The following is a 24,402-nucleotide window of genomic DNA, read 5'->3' as shown; positions in this document are numbered from 1 at the left end:
TGTGTAGGAATTTCAACTTGAAACTAGTAATGGCCATTGAAGTTGGCCGTGTTGATGATTTCAAAACATAAGTAGAAAGCAATAAATAAAGGTCATGGTTGTGGGCTGACCATTGCAGCTAATCTTTACTCAAGTCAAGGCCCCTCCGATGGTGCAGTATTAATGTTGTACCATTGATGGCGCAAGAAATAAACTGTTGACACCAGGTGAGCACTTATAGGACATAGAAAGTGTCTAGGCCCCGTACAACAGTCCGATTTGGACACTTTTCACCTGATTCAGACAGTTGAGGCCAAGAAATCGAGTGAAATGTTTCCGAATCTGCTGTGTTTGACAGCTGATTCAATAAGCGTTGCCATGCTTATCGGAGGTCAGACCTGCTACATGTCCGACCTCCGACTCGGACATGCAGCAGGTCTGACCTCCGACTCGGACCCCCTCCCGGGAGAGGGGAAACAGTCGCATGCAATACGTCACATATCAGAGCACCACATCCGATGTTTCACATGCGAGCCTGCTGCTCGGGAGGGTCCTGGGCGGCTCAAGGGGGATTAGATGGCTCTACACTGTTGAGAAGTGGCAGCAGTGTAAGGCCACAATCAGTGGTTCCTCAGCAGTGCTTTGAATACATTCCATTATCACATTGTTAGCAGTGACTGTAGACTATGGACTATTGTGTGCATCAGATATTTGCGCCAGTTTGAATTAAATATTTTTCTTTTCCCTTTCTGAGCATTATGGATGATGGAAATTATCAGTTTTATTAACTAATTTCATTTAAACTAAATCAATTATTTCTAGGGAATAGGGCAAATCTCATGTTCCCTCGCTTTCTACTGTATTGCTGAGTAATGCATCAGATACTAGTCTTTTTTACATGTATAAGTCAGTGGTTCCCAAACGCGGTCCTCAAGGCACCCTAACAGTCCAGGTTTGAAGGATATCAATGCATAGGCACAGGTGACTTAATTAGTACCTTAGTCAGTTTGGTTATACTGAGTGTACAAGCAGGGACATCCCTAACACTTGGATTGTTGGGAACCGATGGCATAAGTATTCATTTTCTTCCATTAGAAGATCTCAACAGGAATAGTTATATGATTATCAACATTTTTACTCTCCAATAACCAAAGGCTTGTTCATGGAAATGATGCTCATGGCTTGTATTCGCTAGTGACATGAGGATATCTGTTGTATATTGCATTGTACATCTTTCATCTAATTCATCCAGTAATCATGATCTCAAAACCTTTAAAAGAACTGTGCATAAAGGTCTTTTGTAATGGTTTAAATTCAATATAGTCTAATGGTATGAGTTCTGTCATGGTCTAGAAGTCATTGCTAACTTTACTTTTTTTTCTCAGGATATTATTTTATATTTGAAGTAATTTAAAACATATAGTAACATGTATTCTTCTTATTAAACGTACTTTATATAGCGCACACATATTCTGCAGCGCTTTACAGATAGAATATTTGAATCCGTCCCTACCTCAGTGGAGCTTACAATCTATATTCCCAACCACATTTACATGCACGTACATTCATTCTAGGGCTAATTTTTTTTTGGACCCAATTAACCTACCAGTATATTATTGGAATGCGGGAGCAAACACAGGAAAGTACGGGGAGAATATACAAACTCTACACAGTTAGGGCCATGGTGGGAATTGAACCCATGACCCATTGCACTGTCTGTGCTGTTATGGTGCTCACTCTCCGTTGCTAGGTCCCTGAAGGGCTGCTTCATATAGCATTCTTTCCATGGGGCACTACCAAGTCTCACAGTCCGAGGGGGAAAAAAACTATTTTTGGTCACTTACTGTTAAATATTCCTGCAGCAGTCTGGGGATCACTGGCGCATGGGGTTGCAGGTTGACATGTCAGACAGATCATTCCGTGTGTACTCGCGATTTAAGAGCTTTACGCTAGTTGTATATGATGACCTATGGCTGGCTGTGCTGCATGGCCAACCAGAAGCTATAGTATACGGTGTGCAGCATGGTCACTCCACTTGCAAATGTGGGAAAGTCATGAAAAAGGGTCCCAGTGCACCCGGCCTCACACTGCTTGACTGCGTGCCCAAAGTGGACGCTGCCAGAGGTAAAAATATGAAGAAGAAAAAACGGCAAAATTTATATAAAAATAAAAAGCTATAACAATGGCTGCTCTCCCAAATGTGCTAGACAAGTCATAGACAACTAAAGTAGACTGGCATGCATCCCCCAGTGTGAGAGCTGATGTGTGCTCTCGAATCATCACCGGTCATCGGGCAATTACCAGCCGCATGAACCACTTTCTATATTGTACTATGGAAAGTGGATTGTATGCACTGAGCGATTTTCACATGATCACTTCTCTTACGTACTGGGCAAAAACCTTGTGTGTATGAGGCTATAGTGATCGTTTAGTCATTTATGAAGTTGTTTTGGATAAGACATTTCTAACTCTGACTGTGTAATGTGACTTTGAGGGGCTTAAATAGATATCTGTTTATGTGTATTCTATGGGAATGAAGATTATGCTGCAACATCTATGTATTGAAGTATGACCGCTGCACTCCCATTTATTTGTTTATAAATGGACCTGTTCCTGAAAATCCTGACCTGTATCTAACCCTATGATCTTATCTCCAAAAATATCATTTTGGTTTCCTTTTCTTTCTATCCATTGGGTTTGTCAGTATTGCCAACATTTGTAATGTTAACATTGCTATACAATATGAATGCATGAGGTTCCCATGAGAGCTTGCCCAGAGCCGGTGGTCTTCATTTAACTACTCTTTGCTATGGGGTTTAGCAAGCTTTGTTCTCTTTGTGTCAGTGGTTGTGTAGTTGGAAGCTCTCTGTTTTGTCCTAGTTGTCATTGCTTTGTATAATGTAGGGTCTTTTTTTTTTTTTTTTTTTTATAGACTTCCTGAATGTTATTTGTAACTACCCTGTGTGTTTGACCATAATTAGGAATATTATAGTTTTTTAGCAGTTGGGAATTGTGCAAATTAACCCCATTCAAAAAATGAGTGGGACCAGGGCAGGCCCTAACCAATTTGATGCTTTAGGTAAGATTGTTGTTAACCACCACAGCCACACGGTGCCAACTTGAAGGGTGAGGAACTTTATTTGAATTGATGATGCTGGCACCTCTGGCCTGACCTCAACTAGACATCCTTCTTTGTTATGGTCCATGGTGCAAGGGCAAGAGTATAAAGAGTCGGTCTGGCTCATTATACTGCTGCTGGAGGTACAACCCATATTGGTGCTACCGCTGGCAGCTGAGAGCAGAGACAACGCCGGTGCTGCCGACCATCAAGTGACCTACGGATAGCTGAGCCAGCCCTTCGGCTTAGGCAAAAGCCCTAGGCAATTGCCTAGTTTGCCTATGCCTAAGGCTGGCTCTGAATGGGACTCATCTTAATCACTACAGTAGATCAAATTTGGTGGTTAATTTATCTAAGAGATAGTTGTCTCAGACGCAGGAACAGACATTGCTTAATGACCTCATCTTTTGTATTGCAGCAGCATAATTAAGCCCTATCCCTTCCACGATATACATTCCAGAAATTTATAAAAGCCACAAAATAAGAAATTGAGCTCTAAAAATGCTCCATTTCTCCTATCCCGGCAGCCACAGACTCAAGGGTACTTTCATTCGAAAGAGGAGCGGATTCTCCAGCAAACATGAACTTTTGGGAAGTTATTCTATGGTGATCACGATGGACACCCCTGAAATGCTGAAACCATTATAAAGTACAGAGATTGGGAAATATAGCTCCTATCCTGTATGTGCGAGTGGTGAGTGCCGATGTGCACTCCCACATCATCGCCGGCTGCAGCTACGCGTCTGCTGGTATTACTGGCAAGCTTTCCATAGCATCCTGTAATGGAAAGTCATCCACCCTTGGGAACATTGCTCAAAAGGGCGAAAATCGCTCAGTGTGTATGCACTGAGCGATTTTCAGCCCAGCAATTTTCCCCATCATTGTTGTCATACATGCCAAGCAAAATCACCCAGTGTGTATGGACCTTTTAGTGTTTCCAAAAAGACAAACAGAAACGACCACCATTTTTGCTTTTAGCCCACTATCTTGCAATGTAGGTTGTCTGTAGCTAGTGAGAAGAAATAAACCATCTTCTGTATAAATGAAAATATGATTTGTGTGTGTACTTGCATCAATTATTATTGGTATTGATTTTTGTGATGTGACCTGATCAATCACAGAAATGATTTGCATTTGTTACTTAGAACAACTTTAAAAGTTAGCGAGTGACGTCAAGTGTGCACATAGCGAGGAATCAGGCAATGTCTCGCCAGGGCTACTTCCTCTATAGCAGGCATGTCCAAACTATGGCCCTCAAGCTGTTTTGAAACCACAATTCCCATCATGCCTTGCCACAGTTTTGCTATTAGGGAATGCTAAAACTATTGCAAGGCATGCTGGGATGTGTAGTTTCACAACAGCTGGAGGGCCACAGTTTGGACATGCCTGCTCTATAGCGAGAGGACAGAAGAGATACAGGGAACCCTGAGATGTATTTGTGTGCGTGTGTAATTGGTAAGGTAGGCTAAACGTTAATGAAAGTCAGAACAGATTCAGAAGTTACACATCTGGGAAGTTGGTTACAGTTTACTGTGAAAGCACCAGATAGATATTGATGCGTTAAATAGAAGACTATAGTTTATTGTTCACCATACATTTAGAAACACACATTTATTCATGGCAGCTCATGTCGCCAGTCTGTTCTTTTTAGTACAATTTACAGTTCTTTAGTTCCTGAACAGCTCTACCTTTTCTAAAACGAATGACCTACAATTGGTATTATGGGATGCAGGATCGTGTACCTCATTATAAGTATTACAAATCATGCAGGATATCACATTCTGTATGAGTGTCACCGTATAATGTAGACACACATTACAGTCGTGTATATATGAAAAACATCTGTAATCCTATGAATTCGTTTTTGACCTTTATAATCTGGTTCCAGATCTGAAGTATGGATTCATGTCATTTCTCAGCAATCTGACACTTTACCACATTATCATGCATTTGCTTTGTGATAAAGCTCTTTTCCTGCATCTCATATATTACCTGTAAAAACTAATCCTGGTAAACAGCTAGTGACAGTCAAGGGACAACTATTTTGATTCATTTTGTTAGACTAGCCTATGAGCACGGTCTACGGTATGTCTACAGTAAAATCATTTTGATACTTGATATTGTCCAGGCATAAAAGTATTGACAGATTCCCTAATTTTGATTGTCATGTTTTCTAGTGTACCATAGTACCTCTGTAATAACAGTGTATATTCATTGTGGATCTATTGGCCTGAATTCTAACCCTACACTTAATGTAGTTTGCAACCTATACTAATGTACTAAGAGTTTAGTCTGATACATGCATATCAGTACAGTGTGGGAGGCGGTCCGCCTGTCTGTAATGAGGTGGGGAGGTAACCATTTTTAAATGGAATATCAAGATAACACTAAATGTATAGGTTTTAAGGAGAGAAAAAAAAACTAAAGTTGACTTGCCTGGCCTAGAAAACATTCTGCCAAGTTTTCGTTCTGGAGAGCAAGATGATCGCTGAGATTGATTGCAAGCTTCTGGGAGCAGGACTCTTCCCATTCTTATTCCAAAGCCACCCTCATGTCATTGCTACCTTGCATTCCACATTATGTATGCTGTTTACACCGCTGTGCATCGCTTTGACACTTTGCAACCATTATAACAATGTTAGGGTGCAGGTTTAATGTATTACAGCATATGCCACCTTAATATGCAATACATATATGAACCCAACATCCACTAATAAGAAAAAGTACCTTACACCTGTCACCCTTTACTAACCTTTTGTATCCAGATGATCAGATTTGCTGGACATGACTGGTTAAGGATATTACATTTGTGGCAACCTGCGACACCTCAGCCAGTCATGTGACTGCATGCACTGAACTTCCATTACAGCATTGGCTGTCTGTATTCTTGTCATGTGTGTTTGGTTTTAAGAAGGTTCAATAAAATAAAAAAAAATGTAATATGCACATTATTATATCTAGCTATAAAACAAAATAGGCGCCACCAAAAATTGGGCAATCAATTATATTACAGTCTTTATATACAGTTGTCTCACTGCTATCACTAATAGTGGCAGCTATCCCACCATTATATTCTGTTGCATGTTGTTGTATATTTTATCTGTATACATTCATTTGTTATAGTACTGTGTGTTCTTGTATTTTCATTTAATCTATTTGCAAACCATGAGATTTCTATGCTCAGCCTTAAAAGCATTCCTTGTATGTTATGTGCATGGGAAGTAAATGTATGTTTTGTTGCCCAGGGTTGTTTGCAGCAGTTTATTGCATTACCGTATGCTACTTTCTTCTACTCCTATCTGTTGGTGATCAAAACCGCTTCATTGCTTTCTGGCAGAGTGTTCCTTTTTATAGAACTTTAACTGCTCTTCATGTTTATCCGTTTTGCGTATTCCAGCATATCATGACTGTTTTCAAGCAATATGGCGTTCTTAGACATTGCACTTTTACATTGATTTGGCATTATTTTTCCTTAATAGTGGTTCTATTTGTAGCGGTTTCTTGGTTTGGAAGTAGTATATGGATTATATGACTGCGGTGGTAATTTGTTTTAGTGAGATTTTCTGTTAGATGCTCTGGTACACACAGGAGTGTTCCTTTGATGAATGCTGTTTCTTTATGCCTCTGATGAAGCTGTAGCAATCATCCCTGTAGCCTGTGGCTTTCGTTCTTTTACATTCATTCTGCAGGGTTTTTTTTTTATTCTGCATGGAATATATATATATTTTTTTCAGTTCATTTTTCATTGTGATGCTGAACTGCTCATTAATCTCCCCTTCGTCCGCTAACTTGTCACAAGCCCTCTCGTCATAGTCAGTAGTGACTACCTCCCACCATCACAGTCTGCCTTCCCCTCATATGGCTTGTACGGAGGAAGCCTGCACGTAAACGGATCACTAAGTGTGGTGCTCGTAATGCAAATCCAGGTCTTTCTTTTTGATGGGATTTGCTGTGTTGTGCTTTCAGCTTCTGCAGAGACCGTGGAGACCTCCCGTTGGACTGAAGAAGAAATGGAAGTTGCTAAAAAAGGTAAAAGCTTTACAGTTTGGTTTCTGTGGATATCTCGAGTGAGGCGTAGATGTCGCTGATCTAGTAGACTTTGTGTGTTGTATCCAAGTAGTTGTGGCCTTTAATTATCTGCTCTAAGAAATGATTGCAAGCTGTCTAATGCTACATGTGGCCATGTCTGTTTGATGTTCAGTATTCCTGAACCTTATTATTGTAGATTGGATTACTGTAATTTGTGTAAAACTCAATCCAGGAAGCCTGGGAGCAGCAAGCCCTTTATGTATTACACCGCAATTGGAAGGCCGCAGGTCACATGGTCACACATAGTGCTGACAGTTGTGCTTTGTATTTGAATTGGGGCTCTGTACTCTTGATATGATCTTTGTTCTTTCATTGGAAATTGGTTAAGTAGAAAGATTTCCTTGTTTGTAGGAAAAGTGCAGCACCCCAAGACATGCAAGACAGTATAACTTTCTTTTTTTTTGTGTGTGTGTGTGTGTGTTAGTTGTAAATCATTTATAGCAATAACATGAGGCTGCTAAATAAAGGTCTTCTCCGAACAATACTTAAAAATCTTTCCTTCTAATATCGTTTTCTAAAGGAACTAGAATCCTTCGTGAACTGCTTGCTAGCTTTTGCAAACACACCCCGAACTCCTCCTGCTCACAAAAACAGATTGTTTTCCATCTTTGTTGTGGTTGCAGTTCTAGTCATACTGTAGTGCATTAACACATGCACACCCCAGGGCTCTGGCACAACTTTGCTTTACTGCAGCTTCAGATAAACTTGCTATTGCTGATTTACATTTAGTTGGTTCTGGACAGCTTTCCATTTGAATATTGCATTTATTTCTTTGATATGCCAAAACCCCTTCTTCTGATACATATTGGTGATAACTTTGGAAACTTTGTGCTACTGACTCCTATGTCTTGAGAACATTTTCCTTTTTAATGTTGCTTCCAGCACTTCTATGCTTTATGACCGCAATGCATGTGTTTGTCCCTGTGCATGCTTGTCTGCTGTGTTGTGTGTGTTGTTGTTTTTGTTTTCATTTTTGTGTTGTTCGTGCTATACGGGTTTGTTTGTTTGTGATGTTAACAATGGTGAATAGCTGCTGCTCGTATATCTGATCTCCACAGAGGAGTAAAATAGTTGTTTACCTGGGATGACTGTAGTAATCTGCTGCTAATGCACTCACACATTATGATTAGTGGGGCAATGGAGGTTTCCTACAGGGTCTGACATGTGGATTTAGTTAATTTCAGGTGGACAGGAAGGAAAGACAATGACCGCTTGTGGGATTTGAGAGGGACATTAAACAGTTGTCGTTTCTCAGCTAGAACCTGACTTTGAGGAAATATTTTAATACAATATACATTTATTCATTGCAACAGCTTGGTTATGTGTGTAAAGGTCCATATGTTTATAACTATACTTCAACAGAACCATATTGAATAAGTGGAGTTCTTTCTATAACCTCTGGTTCCTTATGTTTGAGTAAATATACCAAACGCAACCTTTTACAAATTCATTGATCATGAAAAAAATGGTAATGACGAGGGTTTGTGTGCCTTGATGAGTTTTGTTTCTCCTAATATCTAGCCCTTACAATGTAAAGTATGCCAACCCAAAGCAATTATTTTGACGGTGAAGTTACTGTACATGACAGAAAAACCATGACTATCTTATGTCCAGGATGCCCAGTACCACCAAAACAAATCCGTAGTTCCTCGAGCTCCAAAAAATACAGCTTTGGGTACTTGTTTAAAAAAAATGAAGAGTTCAGTTCATCAGACCTAGAGAAGTGTTCATTATAGGTGCCATCTTAAATGAGTTTCTCCTCAATAGGAAATGTCAGGGATATGGGAACCCCACCCTTCTGCCTCTAGCAACAAAAGGAAACCTAGTTGGAAGTAGTAAAATCGAGTTTAACTTTGCCAAGTAGTTCTGCAATATTCAAGTGTGAGACGTCATATGTAGAAATGTACATTTCTTCTGCATAGCTCACTTCTGGAATCAGGTACTGCTATAATAAAGCTGTTATGCATAAAAAAATACACCCAGTGGTTCTTAGCAGAGACTTCATATCTGTGATGTGCAACAGGTTTCCCTCAGCAGACTGCAATCCATTGTGTGCTTTGTGATGATAAAGCAGGAAATAAGGTGGATTGTTGAAGTTGGCTTCTGTGTCATGTGACCTCCACCGCATTCTAGGGAGGTCTGTACAGAGCCTGCAATAAGAATAGGCGAGTGCAGTGCATTGTGCATGCTCTCCCTCCTTCTGCAGGCTGTGGCTGCAAGAGTCAGCATTTCTAGCCTGCCAATGAGTGGGGTGCATGTGGAGAATGCCAGTGAAGGAGTGGCAGGTGTGAAAAGCATGTGGAAAGGAGTAAAGCTTTTGGGACGGCATGTCGGAGTTTTGTAGCATATGTCAGACCTAAATATTTGTGATGCCTGTGCGAAGGTGGAGTTTCAAAGGCTATTTTTTACATCCTTTAAATGAAGGATAACATGAGTTCCTGTTGAGCATGCTGCCACAACTTTCAAACTATACTCTGGTTTTGGTTTCATGTCTTTATTTCAAGCAGCGGCAGGCACCAATGTGGTAGCCACTACCATTAAGGTAACTTGCTAACTGCTGCTCACTGGTACTTTTTTTTAGTGTGCTTTAATGTCTATGTTTAGACAAAAACAAATGTATTTTACAGTGTGCTAGATATAACTAGTATAAGTTGTATCATGGTCTTGGTGTGAAATTCTGAAGAGGGAGCTGTAGGAGTCCTGATGAAACTCCTGGGGGTGCATTGGGCCGTCCGCAATGTCCGGGAAGTGCTGAGTGAGCAGCGGAAGAATTTTCAAATTCAAAAGATAGGCTGTCTGCTGATTGGCTCTCTCAGCCCAGGTATTTTTTTTTCCTCCGTGCGGACTGCACGCCCTGCCGCGACCATGCACCCACAGCCCCCGCGTTTTGTGCTGCCCACCCCCTTCACATAGGTGTGTGCCAGCGGTGCTTCACCTGCGGATCGGATCAACACATCGTGGGTGCTAAAAAGCATCTGCGATGTGCAGCTGATGGGTCCGATCCAACAGATTGAACCTGCAGCAGTTTCAATCTGTAGGGTCCGACCCGATGCACCCGGGACCACGCATCGGGTCGGATGGGATGTCAAACACATCCGATTTGGTCCGATTTCTCGGCCCGATATGTCGGTATCGGGCAAAATTAGCCCAAATTGGATAAGTGTATGGGCACCTTCAGGCTTTAGGTCTTCTCAACCCATTGTTTAGATTAGAGTGAATGCATTTCCATCTCCATAAATGACTTGCAGACTACAGTAAACCATTTGTTGGAAAATCTACCATTACAGAAATAACCTTTAAAAGTTTGTAGTACACCATAGATTAGTTGAGCGTCGGTTTGTTCATTACAATCCAGTATAAATACATGTATTAGGAACCAATGCTGGATTGGGAATGAAATTCTGACCGTGCTATCTCCAAGTCCAAAATCCTGACAGATGGCAGTATTTTCGGTATACGGTCACTAGGTTGACCAATGAAGGTTGACAGGCCTTAGATCGACACACACAAAGTTTACATGGCTTTAGATTGTATTTTTATTTTCAAGGGAAAAAAGGGGGGAAGGGGAAGGAAAAGGAAATTCTCACACTGACTACAATTCTTGCTACAATAAATTGAAACCAATGTGTAAATTCATTATCATACACAAATGTATAATTCATAATTTGGTGGTGCTCCCAAGAGTCATGGTATACTATACAAAAGAACAAAAGGGAAAAGATGACTCTCTTTTTTTTGGGGCACTCTTAAATATTTTAATATCATTTATTAATAGATGTATTAGGACATAGTATGTTGACAGCTTAATTACAAATGGGTGCAATGATATTGCCAACTCAGCACTTGACCATGTGAAAAAATGTATAAATGTATCAGCAGGGATATTTGATGTTCCTCAGATTGCGGGTTAACACAACCCTATGAGACATTCATCATCCCCAGCTGAATTTGATGTGCAAGTGGTACAAATTTAAATAATAAGAAAATGAATAAAAGTAAAAAGATTTTTTTGTATTTTTATAATGCAATTAAAAACTTGACAAAATCTTAAACATGCTTATGCTTTTTCTGACGGGATACCTCTATTCATGACCCTCTTAAATAGAGGCATTCATATAGTCATGTATGGGGATACCCCTAGGATCGAGATGAGGTAGGGATAGAAATAAATGCAGCTCACCGATAGATTTCCCTTGGTGGGCCTTTTAAGCTCAGCCGTGTGTCCCAAGGACAGTGAACGGAACTGAGAGGTTTGCCTCCAAATGGTGGGGTCTCTATCGGATGAGTGAAGGAAGGTATGGGGATCTGCTGTTGCTGACAGAACTCAGTGGCACCCCTGTTGGTAAAACCAGTGCAGGGGTACTTGATCCGGGACCGGCAGCAATGAGAGTCCCCTAGTTTAGCAAGAGAAAGGAGGACAGTAGTACTGTGCTATATTTAATAAACGTTTTTCATAAACTCATAAGACTTGGTCCCCTTGAAGCTCTTTGCCAATTATCCTCTGCAAAGGCTAACTATCCTGGTGATCTCTAATTGAGATATGCAAATTTCAATATTATCATGATTGTGACAAACAAATTGCTTTCAGACAATATCAGCGGCATATCCCTAATGTTTCTAAAATGAGCTGACAATAATTTGAAAAAGCGTTCTCTTCTTTTTATATGTATATTTTTCCAACCATGCAATCTCCTCAAACAATTGCTCAATGTGTACGCTGAATGTTGACAAATAGATCATGCACACATAAGATTCACAGTCAATATCTGCGTGTATTGAAAAGAGGAGTATGCCAAGTCTGCAAGGATGTACTACCTGTTAGACTGGTTAGGTCCCTGAAATATACAGGCATTCGTTTTATATATATATATATATATAGATAGATAGATAGATAGATATATAGAAGAGACACTGTTACCTGTCAGCAAAAATATGCTATTAACCAGAAGGATTTTTAGGCTAGTTCACAGATATGTACCAAAAAATAATAATAATAATCACTGTGGGAATGCACCCCAAGATACACAAATGACTAATCCTTTTGGAAATAGCGTTGCCAATACAATAAGAGTATGCCACTCAGAAGTGTATCAACTAAAGCAGCCTTCTAGTATATAGGCTGGATATCAGCAGCTCAATTAGGCTTGTCTGGGATAACCAGACACAGATACACTCTGACTGAGACCAAAGTTGCAAATTTAAATGAAAGCATTTAACACAATCTGCACATAAGAGGATACACTTAGCCTTTCCATGACTCGATCCATGTGTGAGGTCCCTTCAGATATTAAGCATATGCGTGATGGACGCGCGTTTCGCCTTGAATACCGAGGCTTGTTCACCCACCTGAACAAGCCTCGGTATTCAAGGCGAAACGCGCGTCCATCACGCATATGCTTAATATCTGAAGGGACCTCACACATGGATCGAGTCATGGAAAGGCTAAGTGTATCCTCTTATGTGCAGATTGTGTTAAATGCTTTCATTTAAATTTGCAACTTTGTTCTCAGTCAGAGTGTATCTGTGTCTGGTTATCCCAGACAAGCCTAATTGAGCTGCTGATATCCAGCCTATATACTAGAAGGCTGCTTTAGTTGATACACTTCTGAGTGGCATACTCTTATTGTATTGGCAACGCTATTTCCAAAAGGATTAGTCATTTGTGTATCTTGGGGTGCATTCCCACAGTGATTATTATTATTATTATTATTATTATTTTTTGGTACATATCTGTGAACTAGCCTAAAAATCCTTCTGGTTAATAGCATATTTTTGCTGACAGGTAACAGTGTCTCTTCTATATATATAAAACGAATGCCTGTATATTTCAGGGACCTAACCAGTCTAACAGGTAGTACATCCTTGCAGACTTGGCATACTCCTCTTTTCAATACACGCAGATATTGACTGTGAATCTTATGTGTGCATGATCTATTTGTCAACATTCAGCGTACACATTGAGCAATTGTTTGAGGAGATTGCATGGTTGGAAAAATATACATATAAAAAGAAGAGAACGCTTTTTCAAATTATTGTCAGCTCATTTTAGAAACATTAGGGATATGCCGCTGATATTGTCTGAAAGCAATTTGTTTGTCACAATCATGATAATATTGAAATTTGCATATCTCAATTAGAGATCACCAGGATAGTTAGCCTTTGCAGAGGATAATTGGCAAAGAGCTTCAAGGGGACCAAGTCTTATGAGTTTATGAAAAACGTTTATTAAATATAGCACAGTACTACTGTCCTCCTTTCTCTTGCTAAACTAGGGGACTCTCATTGCTGCCGGTCCCGGACCAAGTACCCCTGCACTGGTTTTACCAACAGGGGTGCCACTGAGTTCTGTCAGCAACAGCAGATCCCCATACCTTCCTTCACTCATCCGATAGAGACCCCACCATTTGGAGGCAAACCTCTCAGTTCCGTTCACTGTCCTTGGGACACACGGCTGAGCTTAAAAGGCCCACCAAGGGAAATCTATCGGTGAGCTGCATTTATTTCTATCCCTACCTCATCTCGATCCTAAGGGTATCCCCATACATGACTATATGAATGCCTCTATTTAAGAGGGTCATGAATAGAGGTATCCCGTCAGAAAAAGCATAAGCAGGTTTAAGATTTCGTCAAGTTTTTAATTGCATTGTAAAAATACAAAAAAATCTTTTTACTTTTATTCATTTTCTTATTATTTAAATTTGTACCACTTGCACATCAAATTCAGCTGGGGATGATGAATGTCTCATAGGGTTGTGTTAACCCGCAATCTGAGGAACATCAAATATCCCTGCTGATACATTTATACATTTTTTCACGTGGTCAAGTGCTGAGTTGGCAATATCATTGCACCCATTTGTAATTAAGCTGTCAACATACTATGTCCTAATACATCTATTAATAAATGATATTAAAATATTTAAGAGTGCCCCAAAAAGAGTCATCTTTTCCCTTTTGTTCTTTTGTATGGCTTTAGATTGACAGGGTCATTAGGTCAGCAAAAGCATTAGGTCGACATGGGGAAGGTTGACTGAGTTTTTTACTGGGTTTTTTTTTTTTGGTGCCGACAGGCGATATTTCATGCCCTACCATCTACTAGGGCGTGGCGGTAGAATAGTGTAGCGAGTTCAGAAAGCCTTGCGAGGGGACGCGGTGCGCAGATACTGTGTCCATATTGACTATGTCATCATTCACGACAATTAAGTGAAAAACACATGTCGACCTTTTGACCCTCGACCTTTTCAATTTTGACCTAATGCTTGTGTCGACCTAATGACCCTGTCTACCTAAAGCCACGTTGACCTTTTCAGTGTGTCGGCCAACAGTGGTCAACCTAATCTATGTAGACTTAATGATGCACACCCGTATTTGTACCCTACTCTTAACTCTAACCTCCCCAGCAGGCTAACCATTAGCCCTCCAATAGTACCTAACCCTAATCCCAGTTCATCTGTAGGGTCATTTTTGCTAAACAGATCATGTGAGATAGAATGTTTTTGAGCATGTGTTTTGAATATTTTGTGTAAAGTAAATGTTGTTTGTGTGGTACATGAGATACTTTCATTTTGATGCAAAGCTTGTCATGAAAACTGGTAACAAACGTTACATGAAAAGGACATTTTCATGGAATGACCCCTGTACTTAACTCTGATTCTGTTGGGATTCTGACCATCGAGATCCCACTTGTCTGTGTTCTGCTGGTACTTTGACTGCATCCCCCACTGCAACCTATTATGGGGTAAAGAGTATGAAGAAGTGATAGTGCCTGGTACTTTATCACCAGCCAGTCAGCTCCTGCCGGTTACAGGCTGGCTTTAAAAAGGTACAGTTAGGAGCTGTTTGGCCGGTGATAAAGTACAAGGCACTTTATCACTTTTCCCTTATCACTGCTTCGTACATCTACCTCACAAGCTGGAGTTGGATACCTGTGCTGCAATACTATGGGAAAGTCATCGTTTTTACTCATAATATGTTCTGGAACACCTTTAAATACTTTGTAATAAATCAGCGCTCTGCAAGAAGCTTAATTGTTGTTGACATTATAAGATTGTTTCATAGGTAACTGTGTAATGGTCTAAGGCAGGGTGGTATTTAATTCTGTGTCGGATATTCTGACATAAAAATACTGGTACTTATTGCCCCTTTTTAGGTCAACTTTGCATTTGACCTATTTAATGAAAATGCAGTTCTTCTGACTTGGTTGAAAAAAACAAAAAAAAAAAAACATGTGGATTGGTGAATTAATCGCTGATCCACGTGTTTTTGCCGAAAAAAAAAAAAGTGAGCTTGCGCTGGTGAAACCCGAAACTACCGGATTTGAATAGTAAAATCCATTTTTTTTTTTTTTTCAAATAGTCGGAGAAAAAAATACTTAGTTGTCCAGCATGTGTTCCATCATCTTATTGGTAGCCAGAAACTGCCGGTGGGTACAGAAATGGAGGTATAATCCTTATGGGACTGTTGGCGCATATGGGCCTCCTGCCAAGTTACACATGTCATGTTTTTGTGTATTTTGATAGGAGGTCCAATCCCAGTTCTGCTTTTCGTCATCCTTTAAATAACATGACCTGGTTGGGGTGATTATAAGATAAATAAGTGATTTTACATATATTATGCAATGAGAACCCAGATTTAAAAACTGCTTGTTAAAGCAGAAAAATGGCTGTTAAAATCTGATTGGGTGTTGTGGACTTTTGTATACAGTTACCTGTAACAGCTTTCATAATATTCCCATATTGCATTGTCTGTTATGCAGCTCACACTGATGCTTACCAGGTTTAACCCAATAGGCTCTCAATCTCGGTCCTTAAGTACGTTTGTGATGTTTACTTGTGGCCACATGTATTTTTACATTTTTTTTATTAGTATGGTCACTGAAATACTTTTAAAACTTTTATTGACCCAGTGGTTTATAATATAAAGGAAATTCTGGATTACAAGAAAGCATATTTCACCACAATTTAAACACATCTGATATAATTTTTTTTTTTCTTGCTGGTTTTCCAGTTTGTACTGATAAGCCTTTTGAGGTGCTGACATTTTACCACATTTTATGCTTCGCTGGGAAATTATGGATTAGTAACATTCCCTAAAGGGGTGGTGTACACACAGTTTTGGCAGGAGATTTTGACTAGATAGTGAAAATCTCCTAGAAGGTTAATCAAAATCTGCCTATTTTTCTCCTGCTTAGTCAATGTTGTCTAGCATAGATTGACTGCAGGGAAGGCAAGTTTGACTAGATCATAAACTCGTTACTTTGACAAAATCGCTTATCTCAAGTGCATCTAGCCAAAATCTCTCTCAAAATTGCTTAGTCAAAATTGTCCATTAGCCATATTCTCCCTGTGTGTACACCCCTTAACCCTTTGAGTGCCATAATCTGTGAGAGATGTGCAAAATATCTGCTAAAAATGCCAGTGTCACTCACATTTTGTAATATAAATAAAAAATAAAAAAGGTTTTAAAAAAAAATATATACAATTCCTATATAAGGTAAACATTACAGCTCATTATGATGAATAAAAATGTTTGCTTGGCAATTTTCAAACCTATTTTGATAAATTCATTGGCATTCAAAGGGTTAATACTGATTCATTGTAACTCCAGGGTGTTGGGCTAGTTATTTTCAGCCTCCAAACGCAGCTCTTGAAACAGATGAAGACTACACATTGTAAACTATGCATTTCTCTGTAAAATTGTAATTACATTTGTGAGGTGGTCTTCTTCACTGATCCTTGTTATGACTAAGCTTTGTAGATTATGGATGACCTAGTTTGTGGTATCTATTTTGGTAGTAAATTGGCTACACGTTTTATTTATGATTGCTAGAGATCTTGTTGCTTACTGTGTTTCGAAGACTGAGGTGACTTTCCATTGATCTGGGTTTGTTTTTGCAGGCTTGGTGGAACATGGTCGTAACTGGGGGGCTATCGCCAAGATGGTTGGAACGAAGAGTGAAGCCCAGTGTAAAAATTTCTACTTCAATTACAAGAGGAGGCACAATCTAGATAATTTACTGCAGCAGCACAAACAGAAAGTGAGTATTGGTCCAAGAACATTGTATTCGGAAAGTTAAAATAATAAATGACCAGGAAACCTCTGTGGTTATGTACCTGATATGCGATACATTAGTAGATCTTTTGCTACTTTTTTTTTTTAGAATAAATTTTTTTTAGTGTATTGAGGCATTATTTAAGAACATTACAGGGTACTTGTTTCCTAGCACGGCGCCCGTCGTGGGTCATCGCATACCTTAAGTTAAGGGATGCGATGGACGCGACCGACGCGATTTTAGTGCTATTTTTAGCCTTTTCTCCGACAATTGAAAAATCGCGTCCATCGCATGCCTTAACTTAAGGTATGCGATGCGACCGACGCGATTTAACATTGAATGCATTGTATTCAATGTTAAATTCCTATGTAAAATCGGGTCCATTGTATGCCATTATAATGGCATACAATGCGACCGATGCGATGGACCCGATTTTACATAGGGAACAATGTTAAATGGGCCAATGGACCCGATTTTTTTGATTGTATACCCACCCTGATGGGTAATTTGTATGTAAAATGCACCCCCCCCCCCCCATCGTTAACACCACCCCACGATGAACGCCAACCCGAAGCCTGGCGAGCGCAGCAATGCCGCGACTCCTCTGACCTTATCATACCCCCACTATCCACGTCGGCGTGGAGTTGATTTTATATAGTGTGGCGAGCAGACGCTTAATACCTGTGAAGTAATGGTTGCATGCGATGCGATCGACGCAATTTTTAGGACCCGATGGATACAAATTTTTTCGCTGGGGCCGTGCTAGGAAACCAGTACCCATTACAGCAATATGAAATGTGATACATCCGTCATTATATAACAATACAACCAAGTTTGAAGTAGACAGTTCAGTCTTTCAATATTGAGACGTATCCACAATGAGACGTACATACAGTGTAATAGTGTACATCTCTATCGCCTGTTCGAAATAAACAGTCAGATCTTTTGCTACTTAATAGAATGCAGACCCCATTTTTATTGAAGATGAAATTATACCCTACAATCGATATCAATTGTATGCTAAAGCTATAACTAGTATTTTGACAAATAATGATATATTGAATTAGTTTCTTAGAAATTATGCAGTAAGGATTTCTAAAGATTAGTAGGTGTATTTTTGATGGAAGTTCAAAAAAAGTGAAACCTCTTTGAGGGGGCTCGCCTGTTGTACTGTAAGTGTTAAAGCTTAGCGTTTTCATTTTGTTTGGTTAAAATAATGGTTTGAAGAGAGGTAAGCATGCAAATTTTTTTCAGAGTGAGACACTCTATATAGACGCACATAAATTTGAAAGAGTGGGACCTAGGCCATACACAAGTCAAATCAGGGGTGAAAATATATAAAATAAAAAAAAAACAATTTTGACCAGATAATTTTTAATACATTGATTTATTAGGAGATAAGTTGCTTCTAACAGGATTGAGTGCAATAGAGTTTTCACAGCGGACCACAGAAATTACACATTCATAGTTTGTGTACAGTTCAACATTTTTAGGTGTGTAAGTGATGAGAGGGCAATAACAGGGATCCTGTAACTTTTCTGCTGGACCATTTGCAGAGGCATTGGTTGGCCCAGTGAGAGAGCTTCAGGCCACCGAAGGATAGTGCATCTACTTTCGGCGGCTCGCCCTTACAGCCTGTCTGCCATCGCAAATCGCGGGGTGGGTGGCGGGGCACTGGCCGATGAGAGAGGAGGATTGGGAGAGTGTACCTGTGATGGTACGCAGTGTAGTGCCCTGTTGCTTCTAGGAGGTGCCTGCACACCAGGTCAGTGTGTGCACTACGCATCCCTGAAGAGTCACGTCGTAGAGGGTTTATGTTACTAGACATGGCGGCCTTTTCACCCATCCGCAGGCTTGATCACGTGCGTGCCCCCCACAAGAAGGTTAAACATCTTTCTGCCTTTTTTTTAACTCCTTTCAAAAAGATACCTACTAATATTTTAGTCCTGGGGAGCACCGCCAACAGCCTTATTGTTCCTTTATTTAAATGCTGGCTTTTTATACTAACCTGACTACTCCAGACTTGTGCATGCTCATACCCCCTTTCTTTTCTACGTTGAACTAGGGATTTCACCAGGTAGTTATTTCGTTTGGGAGTACCAACGTTTTTCCTTGTTTTCTCAACACAATTTGTCTAGCAGCTTCCACTACTATGAATTATTTAACCCCTGTTGTAATAGTGTTACTGGACAGATAAACCTAAAGCCAGGTACACACAAGCTGATAGTATTTGGTAAGGCTTCTATATGACAGACAAATTATCAGATCAGTGTAATTTCTTGCTCACTGTGTACTTTCTTTTTGTCTCAGCCAATCAGGAGAGTTGATCGATTATAAACACTTCTGCATACAACATACTGAAGTTATAGGTTATATCCGTTATTAGTTTTAAACATGTACAAAGTCACCGATGAAGCACAGTGGCACTTTGTGTGAGAAGAAGCTGGAGGTGCACAAATTTTCACCGTAGACTGGTCGGTGTGATCTCACAAAGTACTTTTTGATGCATCTTGTTATTTTATTTGTACATATAAGAGGCCCGTTTTAAGTGACGTATGCTCTATGCAGCTGAGTGTAAATGGACAGATCTGTATATATACAAATTTTTGATGTTGAAGCTTATAGTTGACATTCATTAAATGGCTATTATTAAGTGCATATTGAAAGTGTTTTCAGTGCAAGTACAAAGCACGTAAACAAAAAAGGAAGCCCTTGCCGTTCTGTGTGCATACGCTCTTGCATTGCAGTATATGCTGTTTACATCCTTTTCATGTGCTGTAAACCAGTGGTTCTCAACCTTTGTCCTCAAGTACCCCAAACAGTGCACGTTTTTCAGGTCACCCGGCAGGTGCACTCATTATTCACTGACACATAAGATAACAGATGGAGCTAATTATGTCACCTGTGATTCTGTGTGGAGACCTGGAAAAGGTGCACTGTTGGGGGTCCTGAGGACCGAGGTTGAGATCCACTGCTGTAAAGTATGGCACAATTCTTGAAAACGTCTGTTGCTCGCTATGGGAATACAGTGTGTATACGCACTACTCAGGAACTAATGAATATGATTTTAAGCTGCATGTGAATGGGGCAATGACCTGCATGTAGAAACACAGCACAGCTAAGTGACCTTTCCATAATAATAGTTTCAGAAAACTAATAATAATGTGTGATGAACACAGGTAGGTAATCTCTCTGGTTACTCCTCGCTGTCAAGGAAATGTATCAAAGCTGTCATGGATAACTATCTGTACTCGGCAGCTGTTGGCGCTCTCAGGCAAATGCTGCTGCTTTCATTCTCTTACATTTTAATTGCAGCAAATTAAAAATAGGAAAAAGCATATAGGTTTTAAGCATATTAACTTTAAAATATCTCAGAGTGTAACTTATGATCAGTTGTTTAATTAAATGCGGTCCAATAAGCAAGAAGTCATTTGTAATATTCCTAGAATGATTTTACCATCAGGCTGAGCGACGCTTTAAGCCAATCCTTCATTCATATTCAACATATATGTGAAATCTTTTCTTTTGCAGACTCCACGCAGGCCACGAGAAGAACGAGACGTCTCACAGTGTGATAGTGTGGCTTCTACAGTGTCTGCTCAGGAGGATGAAGACAATGAAGGGTCGAACGATGAAGAGAATCCCGAAGACAGTGACGGTAAGCGTGTTGTGACTTCTGTGTAACTTTTCAAAACCTTTAGATACAAAAATATTTTTTATAAATTATTGCACCTGATTGACCTGGAAAAAAACAATAAGATGCGCTAAAAAAAAGGTTAACTCCATATTTAGTTTATTTTTTATTTTTTTTAAGTATTATGTCCTTTAATATAAATGTACAGAAATTGTAAAGTAATCCCTACTTGTAGCCATAGATAGGGAAGTCCTAATTATTTTATATAAGCAGCTCAAAGTTGTGACAGCCAGTATATGTCCATCGGAGTTGCTGAGTCTGTCTGTTGCAGTCTCAGCTCGTCGTTAGTATCTAGAACAAGAGGAAGTCATTGATGACATTTTCATCCGTGGTGTGTTATTTAAAGGTTATTGAATAGGTGACTTATAGGGGCAGATGTATTAAGCCTGAACAAGAGATAAATGCAAGAGTGATAAGGAGAGATAAACGTCCGGCCAATCAGCTCCTTACTGACTTTTTTTCAAACACAGCCTGTAACATAGCAGTTGGCAGGTGATTGGCTGGATGTTTATCTCTCCTTATCACCCTTGGATTTATCTCTTGTCAAAGCTTAATACATCTGCCCCAATGTTAGAACATGTAGCAGAGCCAGATATTTGCAGAAAGTAGTAGTCCTAAAATTTGAAATGATCCAAGGTCAAAATAACCAGCAAAAGGTGGCTATCTATGTATTGTGTCTAATGGTGCCCACACACTAGAAAGATCTGCGATCTTAAGATGTGCACATAAATTAACCTTGAAATCTTTTGTCCGTCCTGTTCAAAAGATTTCAGGCAAGCGCACATCTTTACCATAGATTTCTATTACGATTTTTTGCAGATTGCCCGATTTCCGATAAATCGGCCGATATATCATGTGATGTTTACCGAACATCGGCCCGATGCGCGCTACCATGGATATTTTGCTAAATCTTCTGATCTTACGTGCTGCATGAAAGATCAGAAGATTTAACAAAAGATCCATAGGAACGCACATAGGATCTTAAGAAAAATCTTTGGTAAAGATGTGCGCTTGCCTGAAATCTTTTGTCCAGGACAAACAAAAGATTTGAAGGCTAATTTATGCGCACATATTAAGATCCCAGATCTTTCTAGTGTGTGGGCACTTTCAGATATGTCTGCATAGTGGATGGGGGGGTTCATAAGCAACCAGTCAATAACAAAGCTAAAGCAGCCAAGTCACCACTGGCATTTAGCTGAATCCCATTCAGCTTATGATCAGTTTGTGCCATCATTTACAGTGATAAGACTCGTAGGGTGAAAGCCAGTTTCATTATATTACTGGAAAACATGTTATCCATGTTTTAATATGCAGCATGGCTTGTGTCTCTGCCATGAAGGGTATAGGCCTAACAAAGCATGGAATCGTTTTATAATACATTACATAATAATCGTTTTACATCCATTACAAATTAGCTTGAAAATTACATTTCTTAAAAGAACATTTGGGTTATAAGACCGTCAGTGCTTGGGAACCTTGTGTTCAATGCTAATATGAGGTGGCAAGGATTACAGCATGAGAAGCTGTTTTGTCACTGGGTGACTGGTTCTTTATTAAGAGATAAAATGGGGGCAGAGGTAGAGAGATTTTCAGTGGAGTTGCCAGAACTAAAGGGGCCAACACACTTGATGTGCTGAGCGATGCTAGATCGCGCAGCAAGATCACTCCGCACACAGCAATGTGTCTCGCTGTGTGATCGTTCTGTGAGGGCCAGTGTTCTCCCGTGAGAACATTGGCCCTGACACCGGCACCCGACACCGGGCGATAGTGACACACGGGGGCATGTATTGCTACGTGGCGCCTACACACGGAGCGATGTAGGGGCATTTTCTGCATTCACATTTAATCTTGATTGAAGATGTCTGAAGGTTCCAGTTTGAATCAGTGTCATAACACCAGCAGCACAACTGAAATCGAAGTGTCTCTCATCGGCTCTGTCTCTTGTGGGATTGTTAGCATTTTTCCCCATATAAACACATCTTGCTAGGTTTAAACCGTATCCCTTTGAAACCGGGCAGAATAGAATGTCTTGCCCTCTCTCCATACTGCCACTTTAACCCTCCCACTTCCAGATCAGTTTGTGAAATGCTCTTGGCATAGGAGGTGTTAGACTGTTCACAGCTTATGCATTTAAAACCATTTTACTTAATGTGCAGGCTATCAACAGGTTCATTCTAGCATTTGTCACCAAGATTACTACTGCATATAAATTGCCCTTTGGAGCAAAGTATTTCAGATATTTATACTTTATTTAATTTTATTTTATTTTTTACAGGTGCAGATAACAGTTCAGACACTGAAAGTGCTCCATCTCCTTCACCTGTGGAAGGGGCCAAACAAGCAGATGAATCCCAAGACAGAACCCCTTCTGCTTCATTAACTACAGCACCTTCCCCCGAGCAAGACCCTGCTTGCAAACCAGTCTCCTCTGCATCCCCATCCACTGCTGCGCAGAATGTAAAGACACCTGACAACCAGTACCCGGAACTCCAGGTAAAAGAGGAAATAAACACTGAACCTGAGGAGGCCATGCAGCTGGAGGAGAGGAGTGAAAGTGCAGAGCCCAAACCTGCTCCCAGCCTCCAAGTAAATACCAAAGCGGAACCTGTTGAAGCCGAAGTAAAGTTACCAGATGGTGCCCAAGTGAAAATAGAGGAAGAAACCAAAGACCGAGATCTAGAAAGAAGTAAGGACAAGTCAGAACCTGCAGACATGCAGTATGTCCCCAGCCAGATCCCAACCCATTTAAGGCCAGAGTCTCATTCAGACAATGACTCCAGCGCCACATGTAGCGCGGATGAGGAAGTAGATGTAGAACCTGACAGGTCAAGGTGAGTAAGCCTCTCTTGAAGAATAAACAGGTCTCCTGTAGAATTAAGTATCATACTTAAAGAGGGCAACATTTTTTTCTTTCCCCAGAGTGTATAATATGGATTCTAAACCTTCACTGTTAAACCCAACTGGAACGATTATGATGTCCCCTTCCATGAAGCAGGGGGCTATGGATCTGCAGCAATTACACCACCGTGCTGCTGTCATACCACCTATGGTAAGTGTTCGGAAGGTTGTATAGAATGGCGATGTAGGCACGGCTGTTCTCATCTGTGACTGATGACTATTTACAGGTTCTTTAACTTTTTTTTTTCTTTGGTTAATGTACTTGCAGGTATCTTGCAGCCCATGTAATTTACCAGCAGGAACACCAGTCTCTGTAAATAGTCACTTTAGTTTGTACCAGCAACATCTACGATCATTGCATGAAAACAACTATCTAGAAGAGCAAAGGCAGAGGCAGGAACAGCTCAACATGGAGAGTAGGAGATCGGCCAGTCCGGCCAAGAGTCCGAATATTGACTGGGAAGGTAATACGATTGTTGTATCTAAGGAGTAATATTGCTAAACCGTCATATGGGGGCCACGCACAACAGATTAACACAGGGATTCCCTTTTTCACAAATTAATTAAAGTAGTATT

At 40.2% G+C, this 24,402-nt stretch overlaps 1 protein-coding gene across 10 annotated transcripts in view; it reads left to right on the top strand.

The window, feature by feature from the left end:
* The window catches only part of NCOR1 (nuclear receptor corepressor 1), a 131,113-nt gene that overhangs the window by 67,519 nt on the left and 39,192 nt on the right, over nt 1-24,402 (top strand). For 7 of the 10 annotated variants that reach the window (XM_083172391.1, XM_083172393.1, XM_083172390.1 and 4 more), the window contains 6 exons: nt 7,064-7,126; nt 17,080-17,219; nt 20,766-20,892; nt 23,204-23,759; nt 23,848-23,977; nt 24,095-24,290. In XM_083172391.1, coding sequence (XP_083028517.1) covers nt 7,064-7,126; nt 17,080-17,219; nt 20,766-20,892; nt 23,204-23,759; nt 23,848-23,977; nt 24,095-24,290 — 1,212 coding nt within the window. The remainder of the gene's footprint in view (nt 1-7,063; nt 7,127-17,079; nt 17,220-20,765; nt 20,893-23,203; nt 23,760-23,847; nt 23,978-24,094; nt 24,291-24,402) is intronic. The other 3 variants (XM_083172392.1, XM_083172397.1, XM_083172396.1) reach the window with 1 other exon arrangement.

This window comes from Crinia signifera, chromosome 2, assembly GCF_055691185.1.
Source record: "Crinia signifera chromosome 2, ASM5569118v1, whole genome shotgun sequence".
NCBI classification, from domain to species: Eukaryota; Metazoa; Chordata; class Amphibia; order Anura; family Myobatrachidae; genus Crinia; species Crinia signifera.
This window is presented reverse-complemented; position numbering and strand designations above follow the sequence as displayed.